The 23,674-nt window shown below is 43.2% G+C and overlaps 1 protein-coding gene across 1 annotated transcript; it reads right to left on the bottom strand.

Annotated features, from left to right (window-relative positions):
* Positions 1–354: 354 nt before the first annotated feature.
* Positions 355–21,878, bottom strand: LOC119455127 (uncharacterized). Its single transcript, XM_037716600.2, has 6 exons — positions 21,695–21,878; positions 14,439–14,584; positions 8,254–8,337; positions 5,891–5,929; positions 1,757–1,807; positions 355–469 (listed from the first exon to the last, which is right to left on the bottom strand). The coding sequence occupies exons 1-6, from the start codon at positions 21,774–21,776 to the stop codon at positions 440–442; spliced, it is 432 nt and encodes a 143-aa protein (XP_037572528.1). The 5' UTR covers positions 21,777–21,878; the 3' UTR covers positions 355–439.
* Positions 21,879–23,674: the final 1,796 nt, after the last annotated feature.

Raw genomic sequence — 23,674 nt, 5'->3', positions numbered from 1 at the left:
GATGGCGTAGCAGATCTGCTATTTCAACATACTTCAGAAGTTTACTTTCAATTGATAATAGTTATTTCATACACTATTATGCCTTAAGCATTCTTATGATACTTCAGACGCTTTCCGGGGGCTATCTGGGGTATTGTGATTTGGGTGTAAGTAAGAAAGCCAAATTAGGCTGTCAAACTTATTCGTTGCAGGCGTCCCTCATAACCCACTATGGAGTTTCTGGGCGCTAAAGCCGCAACTACTTATTCAAAGAAACGATTACCAAATACAACTCTTCTTTTTTTTCTGTTCTTGAAGTACATGTTAAGAAAGTTATATTATTGATCTCTCTTTTTTAATTTCAAACTTTATTGTGTAGAATGTTTCTGACCGGCAAAAACGCAACAGGTGGTCGGCGATTAAGAACTGAACCTACAGCTTCTACAACATCCCCCAGGGTTCACAGCTGTACTTTTTCTTTGATGCATTTCTGAAAAAAAAAAGAGATTGCAGCTCTCAAGAACACAATAGTACAACACAAAGAACACTATAATAAGACAGCTTAGTAGGGTTAGATGTGTGAGATTAGAGAAAAGAATGACGCGATGTCTGTTTTCTTTCTTTCCTTTTTTAGTGCATAAAACGTTGTCGTTTTTTATTTTCGGACCCCCACCCCCGCGACATGGTATATAGAATGTAGGCATGCATTTCCCGCTTTGTTTCTCAAGGCCGGTTCATTAAGAATCATGCCGGTTTGCGAGCGGTATACGTTCCTCTCTTGAGTGAATGGTTACGAAAGCCGAAACAACTAAGGTCGGGTCGAATTCTGCCTGAAGTTATATTTATCACAAATTATGTAATTCGTTCAAGAAAACAACGCTACAGCTGAGGACGTCGCACATGGTATTCGTTGTATTCGGCATGTTTTTTTTTTAATAATGACGCATTTCTGTCGCATGAAACGAATAATATAATTATTCTTTTTTTTTCTGAACACACGGCCACCTTTTTATGATGACATTAGTACCAATTCAGGGCACTAACTGTTATTGGCTACGCTTTGCTTGCATTGCTGCTGCAGAGATTGCTGCCTTGCAACCGAATGTATAGCTGCTGTAAAATGTAGGCGGTACCAAATTTGCGTGTGTTCTGGTCATTGAAATGCGGGGATTGGCCGAATTATCGCGTAGTTATGGCAAATAAACTGTCGCACTTCGCTCTACATGCTTCGGCGTTCTTTTTTCGGCTCGCATATGTTTAACATGCTACAAGCATTTAGAAGAGCCACCTATTTCTGTGACCTATCCATAGGAGGGAAAGCCCATGCCCAACGCCAACGCATACTTTCATCAAGTCATTCGTGCAGTTCCTTCGCCTGATAACCGCGTCAGCTTGTTCCACCATTCACTTCCCTGTCACTAATACTTGTGACATAGGAACATTTACGTATCGTAGTGGCTCAGTGACTTAAAGGAATTCTGTTACTGAGCACGAGGCCAACGGATCGATTCCCAGCTGGTGCAGTCGGCGTTACGATGGAAACGAAATGCAAAAATGCTCGCGTACACGAAGTTAGATATATGCTGAAGAAGCCCCGGTAGTTTAAATTATCCGAAGCCCCTTACTATTGCGTTTGTAAAAGCGCCAAATGTTTCTGTGGGAAGCAAACCCTGTAAGTTAACCTTCAGGGCAATTTAAAACCTATCCCTGCTATATGGAATGTGCACTCTGCGTGCACCATCGACGAAGTGACGTGCAAGAAGTGGCTGACACTCACTCCAGTTTCCTGAAGCATCGTAATTTCTTCTTCGTTCATTCCACTGGATTCCTGCACAGAAAAAGTAGTTATCCATTACGCACATTGTACGCCAACGCGCACCTATGTGTATTCAGGTGTGATTCTATTGTGGGACCACAGAAGCTTATATTTTTTAGATGTTAGCAAACTAGAAAGCGGAGGGCGACGCCAATATCCCCGAGCATATTCAGATCAGACAAGTGAGTACAGGTGCATGACATTAATATTCAAGAGAGATACGAAGCAATATTTAGTAATGACACTACTGTCTACAGACGCATTACTATGAGCAGATATTGTATACAAATTTATTTTCCAGTTTTAAATGTTTCTGCATTTACCTAATATATCGCTCTTACTTTTTATTCTCTATCTCCCATTCTCTTCTTTTTTTCCTTCTTTTAGACATTTAAAATGTTTTGTTGCATAGTCTACATTTCACCTTTACTTCGCGTATAGTAAGCATATTTTTGTTTCTAATCATCTTCTACATTAACCTCGTGTTCTTTGATATGTGTCATTCCTATGTTTCCATAACGTGTTAATTACTACATATTTATTTATTCACACGCAGTATCTATTTCATTGGCTTGTATTTGACTTGAACTTCAATTATTGTAAGCAGTAAGCACCTTTCGTGTATTTGATTATTTGCTTCGTTAACTTTGTGTATCATGAAGTCTGTCGCTGCTACGTTGCTATAATGTATTAATTACTATATTGTTAAATTACTAATAGGAGGTCCCCCTGACAGTTCTTGTAACTCCGGGACGTCCTTCTGTACTAATGATGAATGATGAAATAAATAACTTAAACCTCTTCAAGAGCTATTGTAGTAAATATCACTGGATGTGGCGGACTGACGTGGTTATAAAAGTAACAATAAGAACTATTTCCACCCAGACAATTATAGAGGAGAGAGAGAGTAAAAAAAAGCGCCTAATGTTTCAGTGGTGATTAAGGCGAGCGCATGTGAAATTGGATGTGCAGCCATCATAATGTGTGCAGTCTTGCAAAAGCACTTCAGTGCATTTCATCTTTAGTTTATATTTGCTGCCTTTGTTGTGTGCGTGTAGCCCTACTTCTCCACGATAAGCAACTTACCAAAAGCGAGAATACGGAATTGTCAGATTGAGAATATACTGTGTTATTAAGGCTATCACAGGAAGAAACCTCTTCCTAGGAACTGCGGATACACTAAACAGTATTTCGCAGTGGGCAGACATCCGACAACGATCACAGTGACCACGTGTTAAAATAAAAAAAAACTGAATGCTCGTTAACAGATGTGTAAGCTGTTCCCAAAACCAGAGCTCTAATTTTATGGAGGTCACGAATGAAAGAAAGCATTTACCTCATACTGCTCAGTCTAATCAAATATGCGTTCACGTATACAAACTCACTGCATATTTGCAGCCAGTGCGCCGACTTGAACTGTCAAGTTGTTCTCAAAAGACATTTCAACGACAGGTAGAAGCATACTGTGAGTAAGTTAGTTAGAAAAACGGTTCTGGCATTTTTTGACTCTCCGGGAAGTTGGGCTTATTGCTGGTGCACAAATAGGCGCACAGGGCCTGGATACATTACGCGCGGGGAATCATGTACGCGTCGCTTTGCATGTCTGCTGTTCCTACCAGGCGCATAGCCAGGGGGAGGGGGGGGAGGTGTTCTCCAGCAGGGCTTCGGCCACCCCGCCGCGCAAAGAAACTTGTCAACAGCTGCTCACCACGTGCAAGACTGAGCAGATCTTACCGTGCCCATGTCCTACGGCGCAGATGTCCTTCGGGGCGGGCCAGGGAGACAGCAAGAGCCACAGAAGCCCTGGACTGAGCGCGCCTCCCAGCACAAGCAGGAAGACACCTGCTTGTTCTTTTTTTTTTCTTTTTAACAAATGATTTTTCCTCCTCCTCCTCCTCCTACGCCAGACGCCGGGCCGAAGCTCTTCGTAAGTGTGCCTCAATAAAACGAATATTTCCACTCTTCATCTTTTTAATCTTGGCTCGGAATAATGTCGTTTTATTTTTATTAACGAAAGATATTAAGACGAATCGTCCGTATAAAAATATAAAACGAATAATAAAATTATAAAAGTCACATAATTGACATACGGCGATCTTTACCAAAAATAATTCCTGAAAAATAGGTACTTTCCTTAAATAGTCAAGGCCTTCAGCAACTGCCCCCCCCCCCCCCCCCTCCCACCTCCGGAAAGAAACCCTGGCTACTGGCCTGTGTGCTACCGTTCTCGTGGCCACACTTTCGACGCCTAATTATTTGCGAATTCTAGTTTAAATCCTTACAATATTGAGGCGACATAGTGCTCTGCATATTTGTTAAAGGGCGTTACACGGAATATAGCCCGACAGTAGTTAAATCCTGGCTACGCTTGGAACAGCGAATAAGCAATTATGCAGCAATTTGTCCCGTGGAAGGGACGTGTGGAAATGAAAAATTTCCCATCCATCCGTAAGAAGTGCGACGCTAAAAAGGGAACTTATTTTCTCAGATATACAGCATCGTAGTAGAAAAAAAACTGAACTCGAAGAAACACGTATGGGTTTATTTTGTGGCTTGGTGCTGCTTACGAGAGAACGGAACTTTTGTTCCTTTCATAACAAACGGAAAGAAACGAATATCGTGCTTGATGGAAGAATGTTTCGTTATAGGCCATCCAGTTTCGACACGGCGAGTTCGTTCAGTCGGTAGAGCATAATGAAAGTGTAATGTGCTTAAAGACGTGGACAACTAAAGAGGACGAGGTACACGCGTGTGGGTCATCCTCCGGTCTTATTACCTATGTCTGTCAAGTTAATAATCGATTCGAGAAGTTCCAACAATTATGTGATCGCCGCTACGGGTGCTGTTTCAACTCAGGGCAACGTTCAGCCACCATAAGCGATATTTCCTAGCGCGAGACGATATTCCAATGTGGTATCGTTTATGCGAACTTGGGCAGAAGTCTGGACTTTGCATGCTCGATTATTACGCTAAACCCATCTTTGATGCTTTGCGCGCCAATGCGATTTGCCTCCATTGTTGTCAGTTCTTTTAGCCATGTCCAAGTATAGATCGTTATTCCTGCCGCGGTGCGTTTTCTTACGAGGTTAATCACTGAAGCGCAGCGGAGTGGCATCACCGATTGACTCTGCTGACGTTATGCCTCTTTAACGAGTGACGAAGATTGGACGCAATATTTAATGGCGGATGAAACATGAGTTATGATTCTGGGAGGGTTACAAAAACAATTGAATAAGTAAAGTCATCCACCGGTAACCATTGCCCCTACGGCAATTAAACAAAAATTGCGAAAGGACATCAAATAAGTGTTGATTGACTTGAGGTAACTTGTCGTTTTCTTGTGACTTTCTCGCACTGTTGTCGCAATAAGCGACACCATATAGTGCAGGTCAAAGAAAGCTCGCGCACCGGCAGCAATGCTTTCACGACTATATGTAAAAAACTAAAACGGCCATTTATATTTCATCGAGTGCACTTTCCGAGTATGCATTTTGCAACCTTCCCGAAACTTATATCTCACAGCAGTTTGAAATGGTAGACTAGATCAACATAATAAAAGCCGAAAATTGAAGTAATGCTGCGCGGTCTTACTATAGTTTATTCATGTCTAACTCTGGTATACGTAATAGTTCAGCGATAACCCGCTAGGTGGAGAGAAGTAATTAAATAGAAAATGAGAAATCCACCCAATCGTAGCAATTCCTGTGGAGCAATTGCTACGATTGGGTGGATGTCTCATTTTCTATTTAATTACTTCTCTCTACATAGAGGGTTTCCGCTCAACTATTACGTCAAACAATTGCCTTTGCTTCGAGTTGATAAATTCGACTTCGCCCTGCCATCTGCTAGCCGCCTGGTAACTCAGATATGGTAGAGCGGCTGCCCCGGAAAGGCGGTGGTCCCGGATTCCAGTCCCGGACCAGCACGAATTTTTCTTCAACTGCGAGGCTTTTCTTTCGGGGAACCTATATGGGTTTCTATCGTAGCAATTGCAACGACTGGGTGGATGTCTCATTGTCTATTTAATTTAACTCTGGTATAGAAGTTACAAAGAGGCATAAGGTGCCTCAGATATAAATAATTTAAAAATGTTACCTTGAATTTCCGTGCCTTCTCCTCGAAGCAAGCTTTCATCTGAGAAGTAATAAAATAATAGGTTCAATTACTCCATCAAGTATTACGATATGGGCGATTGTACGGCTCCAGTCATTCTTGACTGCACAATTTAAATGCGCGCTTATTCACTGACTTCATGTGCAGCCATCGTCAAACTTAACCAGAACAATGCAGACTCATCTCCGTCGGCTTAATTTAGACAAAAAAGTGCCCTAAAGGGCAAAAAGGAATTCTTTTGAAGTAAGATGCATTAAGCAAGAATATTCAAGGTACTCAAACAACAAATCTAGGGCATCGTTCGCAGGAGAAGCAAGAAGGTACTTAAGTGGTGTTCAGGTTAAGTGTGATGTAGGCTGTAGGTTTTTTTTTTTTCGTTTTCTTATGGAGAGGAGAAAAAGCAGAGAGAATGACACGGAGTTCATCCAGTGTAAAACCGGCAGGCTCGATAACGGGATAACAGATATGGGGAATCAAAGAATATAGAAAAAGCCCTTATATCTAATAAAAAAAGCGAGAGATAAAAGTATAAAAAGCATCTCACAACACGATGCCGCACAAATGTAAAGCGTGTCACAAAGTCTACTTACGAAAAAGCCTTCAGAAACGCCTATAAAATTGCTCAGAAACTTTCTACCTGCTTTACTCAGCAGTAACTAACCTCTGATTGCTTCTGGACACTGCCACGCTGTCACTCTGAGGAGTGTTGAATCGACCATAGCGTGATTCGATAATTACATACAGATGTGGACAAGCAAATGATCACACTTCGCCCACATAGTGAATGCTACCAAATACGGGAGCATCTTGCAAATAAAAAAAATCACTCACGATTACGATACTGCCTAATGCGAAATTTGAGCGCAGCTCTATACGTGTTTTCATTTCGGGATATATTGGCTGGCGCGGGCAATCTGTCTCGTGCGGCACGTTGCAAACTGAGTGATGTGTGGCGCGATTGCCTCGCTAATCGGGAAATCGCGAGAGGCAGCGTGTGGGTGAAGCGTGGACGCGATTCATAGCAGCCTCCGCAGAAGACCTCCGCGCACGTAGCACTTTGCTTCCGTACATGGTATCGGTGGCGTCATCGGTGAACAGACGACGCGCGCTACTTTGGCGCCATCTCGTAGCCATCGTCGCCGCAGAGCCCGACTTGCACGGCACTACGCTTTTATTCTCACGCTTTCGCCGTACCTTCCTCCTCCGCTCTCCGCCTCGTGGTTCCGCTGCACCCTCCTCCCCCGCTTTTCTTGTAGCGCTCTCTTCTCTATCGCCGTTTTTCATCCCCCGCTGCGCTCCGTGTTTGCCCTTCGCTGTGCTCGTTCGCTCAGTTACGCCGAGGATGCCAACGCCGACGCTCGCCGCAGGCACGGGCGCCTAAGAGCTGCGCTCCAAACCACGAGATTATTCTTTAACTGTGTTCACCCTAAAGCCTCCACACAGAGGCACAACACGAGGAAGAACAAAGCGTAGTTAACAAGCCGGTGTAAGGCATCATAAGTATTCAGAGAAAGGTACCACTGTTACATTAGACGTAGCAGAGCAGTAGAGAAAGAAATAACAAAACAGCGCCAGGTCGGTTATTACTGGCCATAATATATTTTAACCTTCAAATAGTGACAGCAGCACCTTAAAATGTACGGTTTCCAACGCCTTACCAATGGTAGCATTTCGATGTGAGTAACCGGGCTCCGAAGGTCTCATTCAGGACTGTTAATTAGGTATGGCTAGTGGTCTCTAGAAAAATAATGGGGCGCCTGTGTCGGGATAGTTTAGTGGTTATGGCATTGGACACTGCTGAGCTCAACGTCATGGGTTTGATCCCCGCCGTGGCGGCCGAATTTTTATAGGGGCGAAGTGCAAAGGTACTCTGTGTGCTTCAATTTAGGTGCACGTTAACGACACTCAGGCGGTCAAAATATATTTCGGAGTCCTCCACTATGACGTTCCTCATAATCATGTCGTGGTTTTCGCGCGTAATACCCTGGAATTTATTTTTCCATAATGAACTGGGGAAACTGAAAAGCGCATTTAAGGGACCCAATCTTCTCTAATCGCAATTGTCACGCCAGCATAAGAGAATGGATTATTTGACCTATTCCTGCGGGATACAGGCCTAAATGTGGCTTTGTAAATAATGTTCTTGGTAGCTAGACTATTTCACACGCATACACGCGTATGTATTTATCTCTGTGTGTTCGGCTTCTTTTTTTTATTTTTGCTCTTGCTTTCAGTTCCTTTATATTATCCTTCATGATATCACCTGAAGTGGCATTCGAAGCTTGTCTTTAGGCTAACATGTCCAGATAACTTTCTTTCTTGGGTAGTCTAATCCCGGTACTCACAGTAGATTTCTTTTGCTTGGGTTCCGTTATATCCTTGATCCTGCTGCCACATTCTGTGAAGGTCGGGACCATGCTTGCAACAATCTGGACGTGAAAGAAGGCACAAACAGGTAATATATGCGTATGTCATTCGCCGCGCACCCCATTGTTATGGACCAGCGCGAACATGTAATTGCAAAATGATAATTTAAAGTCATGCATGCTTTACGTAGTCGTTTTGTGCATTGCCTTGCAGCGCAGAGGAAATAAAGTCTAAGAATCATTATAGAGAACGCAACAATAAGGGAAGGGCAACACGTGCGTTTATCGCAGTGTGTAGAACGACTACATAAGGCGCCTTGAGTCCTGTTCGATGCATAATACTTCATAAAGTATTACACGAGGGACATTCATGGTGACCAGCTAACCGCACTCCAGAACCCTTTGGTACAGCTGTGGCCGAGATCAAGAGCATTTCATCAGTGTGCACTACGAGATGCGGAAAATTCTGCAGCGTAACCTACCAAAGATCCCCTCCCGGTGGACGACGCCCGAAAGCTACTAAACAGTTACTCGGCAAAGAGCAGTCGTAGATAATTTTCACTTGAGCACAAAAAAAAGTTTTCTTTTTCTTTAAGATGCCGCAGCAGCTGTCTCGCTCCATTCTTGTCACCAGTACTGCGGCTAAGCAAAATGCAAATCACGGCCACTGCCAATTGCAAAATCAACAAAACTTGACTTTGCAGCCGCAAGCAGGCTGCCATTAGCTACAATTGGCTTCACGAACCTCTACTCCGAGAACGGGCTGCTACAGAAAGAGAGAGAGGGGAAAAAGCATAGCAAGGGGGGTCAAGAAGGGAAGAAAAAGGCAACGTAAATAAAATGGATTATGCATACCTGATGCACGAGCATCCATATCAGCGTTCACCACCCATTCCGACGCAGTCGCCGAGTCCCGTCATGTTTAAAAAGTGCAGCAGGACTCCGGTGACTTCATGTGCATATGACGCCACGTCGAACCAGAATGATGGAAAGTGTCCCGTGCAACTCTTGTGATTGCGACGAGACCATAGTACATATACCTACCTACGGGGTGATCATCTTAAGTTTTAAGGTGCACAATGTCTGCATCTCATCATCTAAGGAAAGGGAGTATCAGGGTCCTTCTTAAAAGGCCCTGGCAGTATATACGGGGTAATCATTTTTAAGTTATATGAAACTTTTATATATCGCATGTGGCAGATGCCATAATTCTAGTCGTTCAGTTAGATCATTCGAAACGACGAACATTCCTAGCACGAGAATTCGATACACATATTCGGCTAATTGCCAAAAATTTACTAAATATTTCAATTATCTTACGACACAAATTGCCATGTACGAATTGCCGCCGGTCAGTTTGCAAGACGTATACACTTAAAATAAATTTCCTGGATGACACCAGTTTTGAGATATAATTGTGGTACCAAATACATGGGCGTTCCAGTTACTTTTATGCTTCAATGGATAACAGAGCATTTTGTTGAAAACGTAAGTGGAACAAGAGCGCATTTTTACGGCGAGTTTGATGCGCATATCTTATAACTGGTGTCACTCTGGAAATTCATTCTGATTGGATATGTCTCGGAAACTCACCGGCTACATTTCGTAAACTGTAATATGTACCGCAACGTAATTGATTAGGAAGTCTGAATTTTTGTTCATTAGTTGAATGTGTGTTTTGATTTCTCGAGATAGTAATGTCCGCCTCTCTGAATATTCCAGCTCAAGTACTAGAAATATTTCATCTGCAACGGGCGATTCCTAAAGGTTTCATAAAACATTGAAATGATACCCCGTATATTTATTTATTTTATTTCTTTTCAATACTGCCACTCTCAGTCGTGTATACGTATACTGCCTTTTGTTTTGGTGATGAAATGCAGTCATTGCGTACTGCTTCAAGCCAACAAGACGACAAAGCTATCAGGAAGGAAAAACATGTTGAAACCATGCACTGCACTGCGACAGGAATTAATATTATTTAGTATTTTGCGGTTTGAAAACATGTATAAACTTGAAAGAGAGGAAAGCGGTAGCCAGGAGCAGGCTCACAATTGCCACCGGAAGGGGCGCAATGCCTGCCTACTCATCAGAAAGAAGGAGGAGACAGAAACATAGAAATAAAAGTGAGGAAGAGAGGAAAGAAGAAAGAAAGAGCAAGAAGACAATTCTCAAAGAATAAAGCAGAACAATAAGAAAAAAAAATGTCGGTCACGTTACTAAAGGAACGTTAAATATAGAAGCAATAATGTCCGATGTTTTGTCACTCGAAGACACAGAAAATTAATCTATAAGCGGGAAGACAAGTTAGTTTGTTTTAAAAAAAGTAAGGAAAGCGCGATGAGCTTGATCTTGTCGCGACGTATTTCAATTGGGACGCAGATATTCATCGACTGTCGAACACCACAGGCCAAGGAGATGATATTCCCTCACTAGCGGCGTCCGCTACGAAATAAAAGCCGGACACTCTGATATCAGGTGCTGAACATCTCGTAGCAACCGCTAGACGCAGACGACGGACTGTCCACGCGTCCTTGTCGGTGTTAACATTCAAGTATGCTTGACAAACGCTACACATGCCTTTGTCATAGGAGCGCTGCTCTCTGCCGCAAGGAGACGCTCTAACTATTGAAAGTGTGACTAGACAACCAGGAGTCGTAAAAAAGAAAGTGAAAGAAACAAAAATGCAAACAAAAAATGCATGGAGATTTACAAAAACGGAGAGAAAGAAATTGGGAAGGAAAATTTGTATGGTAACGCAAATGGCAGTGCCTTGATATTTGAGACCCGGGCTGGCTGCCTGACAACAAAAGCATACCGGAGCAAATTATGCGAACAGTATGCTGCACGTGTAGGTTGCTAAAGAAGCCTGGAAACTCGGCACATTGTAATACAATTGCTGACATATTCACCCAGTGAAAGCCGTATGGTGTGTCCGCTTTCCAGAAGCATTGGCATTCAAAGAAGATGGAAGGATTAACTGGCCAACCGTCGAGATGAGTAAGAGTCATTTAAGGTATTGGGGGCAAAAAAAAATGTGGTCGCCGCCTTTTGTACAATCCTTGTGCAAAGCGCACACACACAGCATCGGCAATGATAAACTCGCCTCCTCCCACACCTCCTCCTCCCGCGCCAACGGTAGCGACGTGCGACGCGTCCGCAGCGAACGCCAAGAGCTCGCCCTGGAGAGACGTGCCGGCCGCATCGCCGGCTGCCGCCGCTGCCTCGGAGCCACTTCAAGATCATTCTGTGCCCCAAATCAAATGCAGTTCCAATCCAGCTCAAGTCCTGCTCAAATCCAGCGCTTACTGTAGCTTCAATTGTGCTCAATTCCTGCGCTTGTGTAGTTCAAATCCAGCGCTAATGCAGCTCCATTGACGTGAATCCTGGGGGATGTGCGAAGGAGTGGTGCGCCGGTGTGTCCCGCGGGAACACCACAGGCAAACCACAGTTGGCTCACCCAAGGAGGTTTAAAGAAAACTTGCTCCTCCTTTGGCGCACCGCCCCTAGGCGTCTTCACGGGACCGGCAGGGCGGTGGCGCCTTCTCTTGCGCTGCGCTGGTATCAGTCTGGCGTTTCAGAACCAATTTTCACGAGTTTCTGGTAATTAATGCGCTTAATGCTTGATTATTCCTGTCTTTTAAATTATTATAAATCATGTTAGTTTATTTTGAACACGTTTGATCAATGCTGCACTTGTTTTGACCCTGTTTTGAGCACTTGTTTTTGAGCGTGATCACGACAGATCACACGCGACGCCGACAGCCCGGGCACCTAATGTGCTTTGCACTTACAAACCGCAGAGAAAAGATTGATAGAATCGGAGTCAATGCAACTGTAGGTAACGGTACAATATTATGACAGAAGATTTTAAATAAGATTGAGATAAGATAGACAAAAGCCTAGATGGTGATAAATCAAGCAGGCTAGGTGATTATTTGTCTCCGCACTGTTTCAAAGGGGGTGCCAATATACATTATCACCTTAGTCACGTGGCAAAAAAAAAGTGTATCTAGTTATTGGCCGCGAGATCCGGCTATAGGTGGCAGCACCGTCTCCTCGTTAGTGCCAGTGGGCGGTCAGCGACGCGCATTGAAATGTACACTGTGTAACGCGCTGACTGCTGTGAACTGATGATATATTGCCCTCCAATGCCACATTTCTGCACGAAATGCACAGAATATTCCTACTATATATGAAAGGAGTGTAAAACGCAGTTCTTGTTTCAGTAAATTCATGGTGCTTTTTGTTGGTGTTCGGCTTGCCTTCAGCCTATTCAGTGGGCGCTGCTGTTGTGTTACTCAACATTATTCTATTCTCGCCCTGGTTGTAAAAATGCTTCTATTCCTGTACAGTGAAGTTGAAGTAGCTAGTTATTGTGACTCTACTGCACCGCTTGAACGCTTACATAAATACATTTGACTTCTTTTGTAGCGATAGCTACATTACGCCAGGTTTTAGCCTCTTCGCCGTCGCCGCACTTTGAGCCGTGACCGCATTGTGAAGCCACACCAGGGGCCTCGATTCTCCGGCGACTCGCCTCGTCGCGGTCGCCGCGCGGCCACCGCTCCTGCCGTTGGTTTTACCCGTTGGTTGACCACAACGTCTCTCCTTTCTTAGTCCAGTGGGAAACCACTAAGTTTAATAACAACATGTCTTACTACAAGCGAAGCCTAAGCGCAGCCGAGGGTCTGTAGCTATCGCTACTCGTACTCGACTAGGTTTAACCAGAGCTAAACCACAACCAATATTTTTGACGGTCTGTCAAATACAAGATAGTTATTAAGTTTAGTTAAACAAGGCACGGCATTATGAGTGATATCGCAGTGGCAGGATCGCCTTGTGGCTTCACACACGTTTGTTTGTTTTTTTCTTCGAGGTATTGACAAAAACATTGCATTTTATCACAAGGCTGTTTTTCATGATTACATGCGTGAGAATAGTGCAAATAATTTTAAATTATTTTAGCAGCCAACCATATTGCGTTGTTTTCTTTATTGTGAAAATAATGGCTGCCACCTCCCGTCAAGCTAACAACACCACGCTAAAGAGCGCATTATATGAACTGCCAGCAACTAAGCTTCACGGCGTCCCGTGTCTAACGACTGCAATACTACAGGTGATTCTCTTGTACTACTTTATTTCCGCTTCCCTTTTGTAGCAGATACTAAAAGTACCAAAGCGCGAAATTTGACTTGCGAGGCAAAATTATTTTTGCGTAGTGGTGTATCCACATAACAAAAGAGCACCTCAGTAACAACCAAGAACTGTTTATATCTGTGCAGTTCAGTTATTTTTGGTTTAGTTGTTCCATTCTGTTATATTTCACTTCACGTTTACAATTTATCGCTAATACGGCATAATTCTGCACGTTCCATTCTGCTCTTTTCTTTGTTTATATATTGATATTCACTCCCCTCTGCAATGCCTCGGCGATTGAGGGTATCGAAAATAAATAAATAAATAGTTGCGTAACTGCTTACCACAGTCATGCAATTATAAGCCTAAGATCAAGTGTACACTGCGGCATCATATGAGCACCTGAGATGTTGTTTCCTATACTTCTGAGTGATCTCACGGCACCTCGTTGATATTTCGCAGGATCACAAAGATTGCTGAATGACCAACACATCGCTAGAAGCAATCGCTAAAGCGCTGCGTTCGGGTATCGCAGCGACCACTTCATTTGGTTAAAACGATGTCAAATGCTCTTTGTGAAGTGCTTGAATCACAACGGAACCATAAAATTTTGATGATTGGGATGAACGGAGGGCGCAATGATCGCACATCGCGTGCTCGATACGTGCGGTCACTGATATTATTCAGCGCAAAGACTAGAGTGTAAGGCCAAATGAGTCACTATACATTGTCAAAAAATGTAAACCGCCATTTCTGATTGCTATACAACCACAAAAGAAACAAATTTTAAAGGATATGCGTGCCGTAAGCGCGCATGTGAACAAGTAACGGCTAGCAGACGACGCGACGCGCCATCCACACTATACCGTGATTCAGCCAGTGTTCACCAGGCGGCGACTCCGCTCGATCTCTAGGCCAATAGCAAAGTTCATGTTGGATAACAGTGCGTTAGCAATGTGCCACGGCGACTGCCTGAACTCTGTGCAGGAGACTGAAATTTGTTCGGTCGTATAACCAGCACTCACCTTCTTCAATATCTGCTCTCTGATTCCCTCGGTCATGTTAAGACACTCACGAGCGCTTTCTATCTTCTCGATGAACATTTCCATCTTAGCTTTGTCAGGAACAATTTCTTTCACCATTTCCTTAAGCTTGTCCAACATGGCGTCCACTGCGCAGTAACAAGCAATGGCACTGTAAAATTAATGCTGCTCACGAAGTAAACATTAAAACAGGTCATGTAAAACAGGTAAAACAGCAAGGCAGAAGGAGCCTTCCGCCGCTTTCACTGGACTCTGTGAAGTGAGTACGGCTGGCTCCTCGCACGCTGTAATGCTTGATAATGCCCCCGAAAATCAAAAATTGTTCCCTCAATTTTAGCGCAGATTTGGAGAGTCCCTCTCTACGAATGTTCTTGCAGATTGTCATGTGCCATCGACAGTGATAGGCTTCACTGCCATTTGTTCAGACGCCGATGCGGAAGCCGATGATTACCGCGACAGCGTCGCGTCGTTTCGCCTAGCAATAAGATTGAATGGGAAGGATCGAATGGTCCAACCTGATCGTGCCTTGCCCGCCGTCATAACCAAGCACACACACATTGTAACATTGTCTCGAAAAGCCACTTCCGAAATGTCCGTGCATGGGACGCTCTACACCTGGTCTCCTGGTACCTCACACACGCTTTTCAATTTCGCACAGGTAGCTAGTATGCGGATGATTAGGTTTTATGTTCAAGCCGCCGTTATGAAGGTGCCTGCAGACCGGAGCAAGAAAATAACTTGTAACCATATATCTTGCTGATTAAGAAGGAACAATCTACCAGCACTAAATTATTTCTTTGTAAACGTATACGTATGGGTTGCTTAGTGAGAAAAAAATTTTTTGACGCCCGTACGAGCAAGAACGTACAAATGTGTCGTGTTTCTTTCTGTATGTTCAAAAGATAATTTACTCAATATATGCGTCGAGCGGTCAATGCTTAAGAAGACCTGCGCCACATATTCTACGCATGCAGCTACATTGCATATACCTGAATTACTTCAACAGTAGTATATTCTGCACGAACAGCAGGACGTCAAACTTTGTTTCATTTTTAATGTGTTTTATTTAGAGGGTGAGAGATGAAATTGCTGTGAATGCGTAGTCGGAGTGCGCATTGGCCATGGAAATCTTTCTAGCTTTCATTAAAATCTCTTGCTCTGATACTATGAAGTAATCAGGAAATGCATTTCCACCAAACATATAGTCATCAATGCGTGCTTGCAAAAAACGTGGTTAAATAGAAAGCAAACGATCCCGTTGTAGCCTCACGCTGATCTGGAGCATTTATTTCTCGCACGCAGAAGAGCACGCACTTGAAACAAAATATATCGAAATGCTGGCGCGCTCACCGAAATAAAGTGTTTTCCTATCTCGCGCTACACGCAACGTAGCTTAACAGTAATCCACGTGTTTTGCCCACTGTTACACAACCGCAGCACACTTATTTGCGGAAATCTGTATTGCAGAGCGGATGCTCTACTAAGCAAATTAGTGGAGAAATATGTCGCGCCTTAGGTAGCAATATACAGAGTGTTCATGTTTAAGCTTTACGGAATTCTTCCAAATCGGCTGTGGCAGGTAGCATAAGTCTTATCGTTGAGCTGGGTTATTCAAAGAGACGGACATTACCAGCACAAGAAATTGAAATACATATTTAATTAATTAACAAAAATTGACTATTGAACTTCTTAGTTATTTACTTTATGACAAAAATTGCAATTTACGAATTATAGCCGGTGAGTTTGCAAGACTTGAAATTAATTTGCAGAATAGCACCATTTTCGAGATACTATTTCCTAAAGAGTGGGACGAAATACATGGGCGTTCGAATTACTTTTGTGCTTCAATGTATAAAACAGCATTTTGGTAAAAAAGCAAGTGGAAGAACAGTGCATTTTTACAGCGAGTTTGATGACGTATATCTCCAAACTGGTGTCATTCTGGAAATTCATTCTAAGTGGATACGCCTGACAAGCTGATCGGCTACGATTCGTAAATTGCAATATGGGTCATAAAGTATTTAACTAGGAAGTTAATTAGTAAATTTTTTTTAATTAGTTGAATGTGTTTCGACTTCTCGTTCTACTAATGTCTGCCTCATCGAATAAACCAGCTCAATGATAAGAATTCTGCTACCTGCCACAGACGATTTCTAAAAATTCCGCAAAACTTAAAAATGAACAAACACCCTGTATAGCTGAATATTGATGATAGCGCAGCCGCCATCTACGTCTGCACATAAACACACATAAATAGCGAAAAAAAAAAACATGCAAAAGCGTTCTGGCATACCCATGAGCCGCTTCATGAAGCTGGCCGCACAGCACAGCATGCCACCTGTACCCAACCAGACTCGCTATAGATGACGCCCCTTTGCCATGATGGCGGCGCCGACAGTGCTCGTTGTAAAAAAGTTTAGCAGCTTTGCTTTCCTTGGCTGTGTTCAACATCCGCTTCGTACTGTTAATATTTCCCTTAAAATCGAGCTCTGTAAATTCCCGTTTCCTTCTCGCCTCACTGCTTATCGAAACACTGTAGCAGTCTTGGTTCCTCGAGGTATCGAATGCAAATAATTTATTAGATTTCTGCTCTTAAGATCACGTACTACGTGATGCCGGCGGTTTCATGAATGCATCAAAACGGTCGCAGTGAGTGCTGGCTAACAGCACTCCCATGGATTACTTGCAGATACTTCGTCATTGCACCCCATCTAACTTGCACGGAGAGGCTATCATTCTTCGTTGTTATCCTGCGCCTTCGTTTTGCTCCCACCGATGGGCTCAATGCATATGGGTGGTTCTCTGCGTGGGAGCTAGTAACCTTGCTCTTCTTTCAGCAACTCGGTGTAATATTCATTTGTGACTTGGTTTCATTCATTTGTGACATTTGTGCCAGAATTTATAAGCTGCTGGGGAACATTGCCACTCTGATTGGCTGCAAGCCAAAGCTAGACGGACTCAGCAGTCATTACAATATTTTGCCTATAAAGTAGGCATACTAGCAGAGATGTAACGTTACCTTCTTTCATTTTTCTCTAACGTAGCCCAGCCCATAATGAATCACTATATTAATCGTTTTGCACGCCACGCCTGTGAGTTATCTTTGCCTTATTGGGTAAGATAACGACTCCCCATGTGATAACCACTTTTGTTTAGAGAGCGTGAAAGACATATTTGAATATCCCACCTTACTAAAGCAAAGCAACTAGGTCTAAGTGCTACTTGGCCGTGATTTCCCACACTCCATTGATTATACCTGCCATCGTAGGTGTCCTGCGTTGTCCTTAAAAATAACCAAGGGCCTAGCATGAGTGGCTTGTTTAACCTCTCTGACGTTGACTATTTATAAAACCTATAAACAAAATGAGTTTCATGTCAAAACGCCTAATTCTTCACCATTGTCCCCTTCATAAGCGTCATCATCTGCTTCGCACTTGTATTCGTATTTAAATTTTTTTCATTATGTGTCTTGCCATCTTATATAATATATTGCTTCCCGAATTGAGAGGCATCGCACGTCAATCGCGCAGGGGAACTCGTTATCTTTCCTTCCGTAGAGTGATTTTGAGCCTCTGTTGCTAATTCAGTATTTGCCCCAAGCTAATGCGATATAACTGCTTGCCAATAACCACTTGTATGCATGCGGATATCGCTGCTTTCATTTTCATTTAATCTTCGATATTTCTTGCTATCTTTGCCAATATAGTATGTTGCTTTACCTGTATGAACACTTGCAGTCGTACCTTTTTTTTTTAACACGAAAGTGTTTTATGCCGGGGTCCACCAAGACTTCACTGACGTATTTCCGTCACGGAAATACGTCACAGAACATAATACAAAGAAAGAAACCAGAAGAAAAAGTTCCACAAACATGCAAAATTTGGAAATCGAACCCACGACCTCTCGATCCGCGACGATAGATCGCCGAGCGTTTAACCCATTGCGCCACAAACGCATTTGCAGAGAACTACACTGACGCGCCTTATATATCTAACACTCCTCCGTGTACCCGCGCTCTTGCTCGGGGTGGTGCCGCCGCCTACGAGCAGAAAAGAGAAGTACTGCATTGTGACACTAACGCGCACCGACAGTGAACGCTTCGGTCGTCTCAGCACTACGACGCCTCGATGCCAGCATTCGAAGGGACGCTGGCATCAAGAAGCACTACCAACGCCAGGTGGCGTTCACCGTACTCAGCACAGCGGAGCGTGGCCTCCGCAATTAGCTCTGAAAATGTTTCTGAAGTTGATCGCAGGAGGCTGCAATTACGACGCGCTGTACGCGCTGATTTGACTCGGTGACGATTCAGTTACGTGCTTTGTCTTGCGCGTTGTATTAGTGTGTCAGTTACGTGCTTCGTCTTTCGCGTTGTGCTAGCGTGTGCAGCGTAGTGCAGCTTCCATATGCACGACGGTTGCTCATGGTCATCGACGTTGGTAGTCGTGATGGAGGAGACGTGCCACCAGGCGTCAGCGTGGGTGCATCAACGCCTAAGGGCGCTTTAGCCACAAAACACCAATAGACATTATATATCAATGTGCAATAAACATTACACTACTTCTGTGAAGACACGTTTCACTTTCGTGTTCTATACCGATTCCTATATAAGAGGGATCAACCACATTTTTTTTTACGATGGTATATTGCTAGCCTTTATCAAAAAAGCAAACCCAAATTGGCAAAGTGATATGTCGTAACTCTATAGTCTTTGAATGACCCCAAAACTTTTTATTGAGGTCTAAGCTCAAAATTATTGAGGTCTAAGCAGGCAGGCAAATTGTAATCTAAGAATGCAAGCAAGTTTCTTTCCCGTGTTTAGTGCTTCCACACGTTGTGTGCCTTTGGCATGGGCCTATTGACTAATACGGACAGAGAAATGTGATTATTTCTGTTCAGCCACCATTTTAATCATTGTTGAGACAACCAGCGGGCAGTTACGATATGATTTAATGTTATGCGATTAAGTTTTAACGTTTCACAGGCTATCTTGGAAGCGCGAGCGTTGCCTCGCACTTCGAATAATTATGTACGGATTTTATTTTAAATATAAAATGCAAGTGTGTCAAAGGAAAAATACTCCCGTTCATAAAATAATTCCTGCGTTACAGCATTTCAACACAGGTGCTTTCTCGTAATTGTTTGGAAAGCGAATTATATGCTAATGTGTATGGTCAATAACAAATCTCCTTATAGCGAAAAAAGAAGGCCTTGTGGATTCGGCCTATATTTGTCCCTAATTTATTCATGAATTTTCAAACGAAGCCCGTGTCTCGGAGCGGGAATATGACTGCATTAGTAAGTTTCATATGTCGCGCGTTTTCTTTATAAAGCGGGAAAAATGACTACGCCAGACATAGCACCCTGAAAACAACTGAAGTCGCGTGTTTTAAAACGCGATTATCACTTTTCTATCAAAAATCATGCCCTCAATTCAGTAGTTCAAGAGTTTTTTAATTATTTATTCTAATTATCGGTAGGTACATTAGGAGAAAAATTCTCCTGATGTGATATGTCACTGCTAACAGAATATCTTGCTTGCGTCCTCGTATAATCTCTAAGGGCTTGGCTAACGTTAGCTGGGACACCCTGTAGATCATGCTGCAGGGCAGCTTATTTGTAGATGTTAGTGGCGGCATATTATGCAATTGTCTGCAAGCATGCGCGTTTGGCACGATAACTGTAAAGGCAAGTCGTCACTACATATTAAAAGGAGGAAAGTACCGCAAACGGTACACCTCGAAAAAGCGGTAAATAAAGAATGCTGAATGAAAGTGATTTGTCAAGAATTCTTTCATCCAGGCAAGTACAATTGGACCTAAGTTTAACTGTGACAGTGTTCGCATTATTGACTGATGTGGTACTCTATGAAACGCGTCAACCTAATCCATAAAAATAGCATCTTTCTGTAGGTTACTGTCGAAGTTATTATGCAAGTCATAACGAAACTTGGCCTTACGCACGCCGTGCTGCGCTTGATGAATGAAGTTACTTGAATCGACAAAACCTATGACCTGGGAGTAGATGACAGGTGCTTTGATCTTGCGCAGAATACTTGTTAATGATATGGGCCAGTAGTCATGAGGCTAATTTTCGTCACCCGGCCTACTCGAAAACAGCAACTACCCTCCACATCTACCAGTTGTTTGGCAGGGGAATTGCGGCAAGCGACTGTGAATAGAAAATGTACAAATAAGCGGTAATGGTATGTCGGCTATTTCTTAACATACGAATAATTTCACTGACGCCAGTTGACGACGAAGGTTCTACTCATTTATATCAAGGATGAAATTCAATCAGGAGAAACCACGAACGCAGGCATCGTTGACTCAGTCCTACTAGATACTGCTAACTAGGTCGTAGATTATCCTTCTGTAATGACTGAAGAAAACGTGGTGTGAAAATATTGTCCGTTACGACTTCTGAGTCATTATTTAGCCTGCGAGTACGATTTAATTTTTTTTTTTTACTATAGCCACCGAAGTCTGAAATGCGACAAATCTGATGTCATACGAAGCGCGCATACAATCCGATTTTTTTTTTTTTTTGCAGCCAGCTTTGTGAACACTATTCCGTCCTAGCCAATTCTTTTGACTCTTTTCTCTCAACAGTGACGCAGCAATTGCAGGCCTACGGCACGGCGTTACGACCGGGGCCGCCACCTCGATAAAATGAAGACAACCATTATCGGCTGACGCATCCCTTCAAAATCCCACGGTCATGCACTCTTCACCTTAACTCAATGTATCGATTTTATGTAAGCATGCCATGGACACGTTATGTATAAAAAAGTAATTCTCTGGCTTTACGCGATACAACCACCATCTGATAATGAAGCACGCCGTAATGGCGGCTTCGGATTAATTTCGACCACCTGGGGTTCTTTAACGTGCAGCCAATGCGCGGTACAAGGACGTTTTTGTACAACGTACAAAGCACGGTAGAACGCCAAAGCCGCTAGGTAACCACAGCGGGTCTCGTTTGTTATAACCTATTTGTTCCTGAAAGCAATCTCCAACTTAAATTAACAACGTGCCTGCAAGTTTCATCTGATGTGTTCCTTGGCACTGCAGTAGCAATAGGTGACATACTCATTAGCGGTGTTATTTTGTGGCAGCGTTAAGCAAACTCCAAATTGTGCCGATATGCAGGAAACGTATGTAGATGGTTCTTTGCCATGGAGCTGTCTTATTAATAGTAAGGGTCGAGGACGTCTATTTGGAAGTTAACAAATCACCTACCTGTCGACGGCTCCTCAGCGTTACCATCAACTGCGACAGATGTGATGCAGAGTACCATGATGACCACCACAACAGGGCCCATGGTCTCAATTCACCGAGAAAGACAGCTAGTATGGATGTTTAAGTAGACATACACGTTCTCTGGTAAGGAAGCTAAACGACTGACCGCACTTAAGGGTGTGAACTGCACAGTGCTGGTTGCTTTTGTGATCTGTTGTACTTCACGAATTGCTTTTTATAGAACGCTTCATAAATGGTGTTTGTCCCAGCTGCGTTCACATCTACAGCCACACCTCCGCGACGGTGTCGCCAACAGCGTCCGTTCTATATGGCAACGTGCCAAGTGCAAGCAAGCGTTAGCTTAGTGCTTATTTTCGTTACTCTCTTTCCCGGGTATGCAGGAGAGGCTGGCATGTTGTCCAGTTCATTATATTCTCTTACACAACCCGAATGCTGTGTGGCGGAGCAAATAGTTTCATGGCCACCGCTATTACAGCAGCTGTCTAACACCGGAACAGTAGCGAGAAGGCGGTCGCGCGGAGACTGAATAGACTCTCGTGGCAGGCGGCTGGCAGACTGTTTCAATGAAGGCAAGCAATAAAAAGTATAAGGCACAGGGCTCGACTGTTTTGAAAAGACTTTCAGTCAAAGAAGGCACCAATAACGGTATATTTCGTTATAAGTGTTCGATGTTTCCCATATCGGTATTTCAGCGCATATATGCATACAGGGTGATCAAAGTTATGTTGACAGGTTTTCTTTTTAATTAGGCGCTGAGACGTACGTGAAGATCACCTCTACAGCTAAGTTCTGTGGCGAGGGGGACACGAAGTTAGATTATAATTATCACTGTTAGGTAGTGTAATTAACAAAAATTGAATACTTAACTTCTGACTATCTGCAGTAAGCAGGCACATTTATATTGAAAAGTTAGAGGCAGTCGTGTTTCTACAGCGTTCCACTTGGCACAATTCTTCTAGCGTTTCCGTGCTTCGAGATATTGAACTGCGAAGTTTAATGGCCGTTTGCACGATTACGAAATGCACCTCTGTTCTCCGTAATACAAAAATAAATTACTACATAAAACCTCGAAATATATTGTCCGCTCATAGGTATATCTAATCCACATTGGTCGTTTAGTGGCATAGTGCATTATATTCAACAGATTATTTCAATTACTTCATTTTGTTTTATTTAGTAATTCCATACGTGTTACTAGGTGCGTGCGGATTTGTAACCAATCTTCTATTCTGGTATGTGACACTGTGACACAAGAGGTACAGAATCGGTGAAAAATTGCCAGATACATGTCACACTTTTCTGCAAATACATTTGTCATCACCATTCTTTCGTCGACAAGCATCATACATCGTCTTCGTCCTCGATACATTGGTGCGTATATGCCTCACCCTGTGCGTCCGCATGATCAGGCGTTTGCATTTCGGGATATGTTGTGAGCGATTTATTTCATAAACGTAAAGGCTGCGTGAACTGAATATTGTAATCTTTCTGGTACATAAACATAAATATTGCATAAAATTGGACATTGTGGAGGCTGAAATTAAATACAACTATACAAATCGCCGTTAGTTGTAAGTCTTTGAAGACGACCTTAGGTGTATACTAAATTGCCCTAGTCCTGGAAGCACAGATACATATTCTGTACAGAGCCCCTGTATTTGGGTAAATGACTCACGTAAAGATAATGTATTTGTATAATGTACAATTCGGGCATGTCATGGACAAATATGCCACGTAACCACTAGGCTATACAGCCACGCTTGCAGAACATGCATTTATGCGAACCATATGATTGCGTTCGAGCGTCGTCGTCTTCGTTCACAGCTGGCGCGTTCGCACGCTCGTGCTCTTCGAGGTGAAGAAGAGGTTTTGAGCGCTTTGCTCGGGAGAGAGATAAAGAAAATGAGAGCGAGAGAGAGAGACGCATTCTCGGAGCGGGTCTGCTGGAACGCGTTGTCG

This window comes from Dermacentor silvarum, chromosome 6, assembly GCF_013339745.2.
Source record: "Dermacentor silvarum isolate Dsil-2018 chromosome 6, BIME_Dsil_1.4, whole genome shotgun sequence".
NCBI lineage: Eukaryota > Metazoa > Arthropoda > Arachnida > Ixodida > Ixodidae > Dermacentor > Dermacentor silvarum.
The sequence above is the reverse complement of the archived record's forward strand: the minus strand, read 5'-3'. Positions and strand labels throughout refer to the sequence as shown.

Coding starts and splice junctions, on each gene's coding strand:
- LOC119455127 (XM_037716600.2), bottom strand. CDS start 21,776: ATGGGCCCTGTTGTGGTGGTCATCATGGTACTCTGCATCACATCTGTC. Junction 1,808..5,890: donor AGAAGGCACGGAAATTCAAG/GTAACATTTTTA, acceptor TTTTCTGTGCAG/GAATCCAGTGGAATGAACGA. Junction 470..1,756: donor CGATGCTTCAGGAAACTGGA/GTGAGTGTCAGC, acceptor TTTTTTTTTCAG/AAATGCATCAAAGAAAAAGT.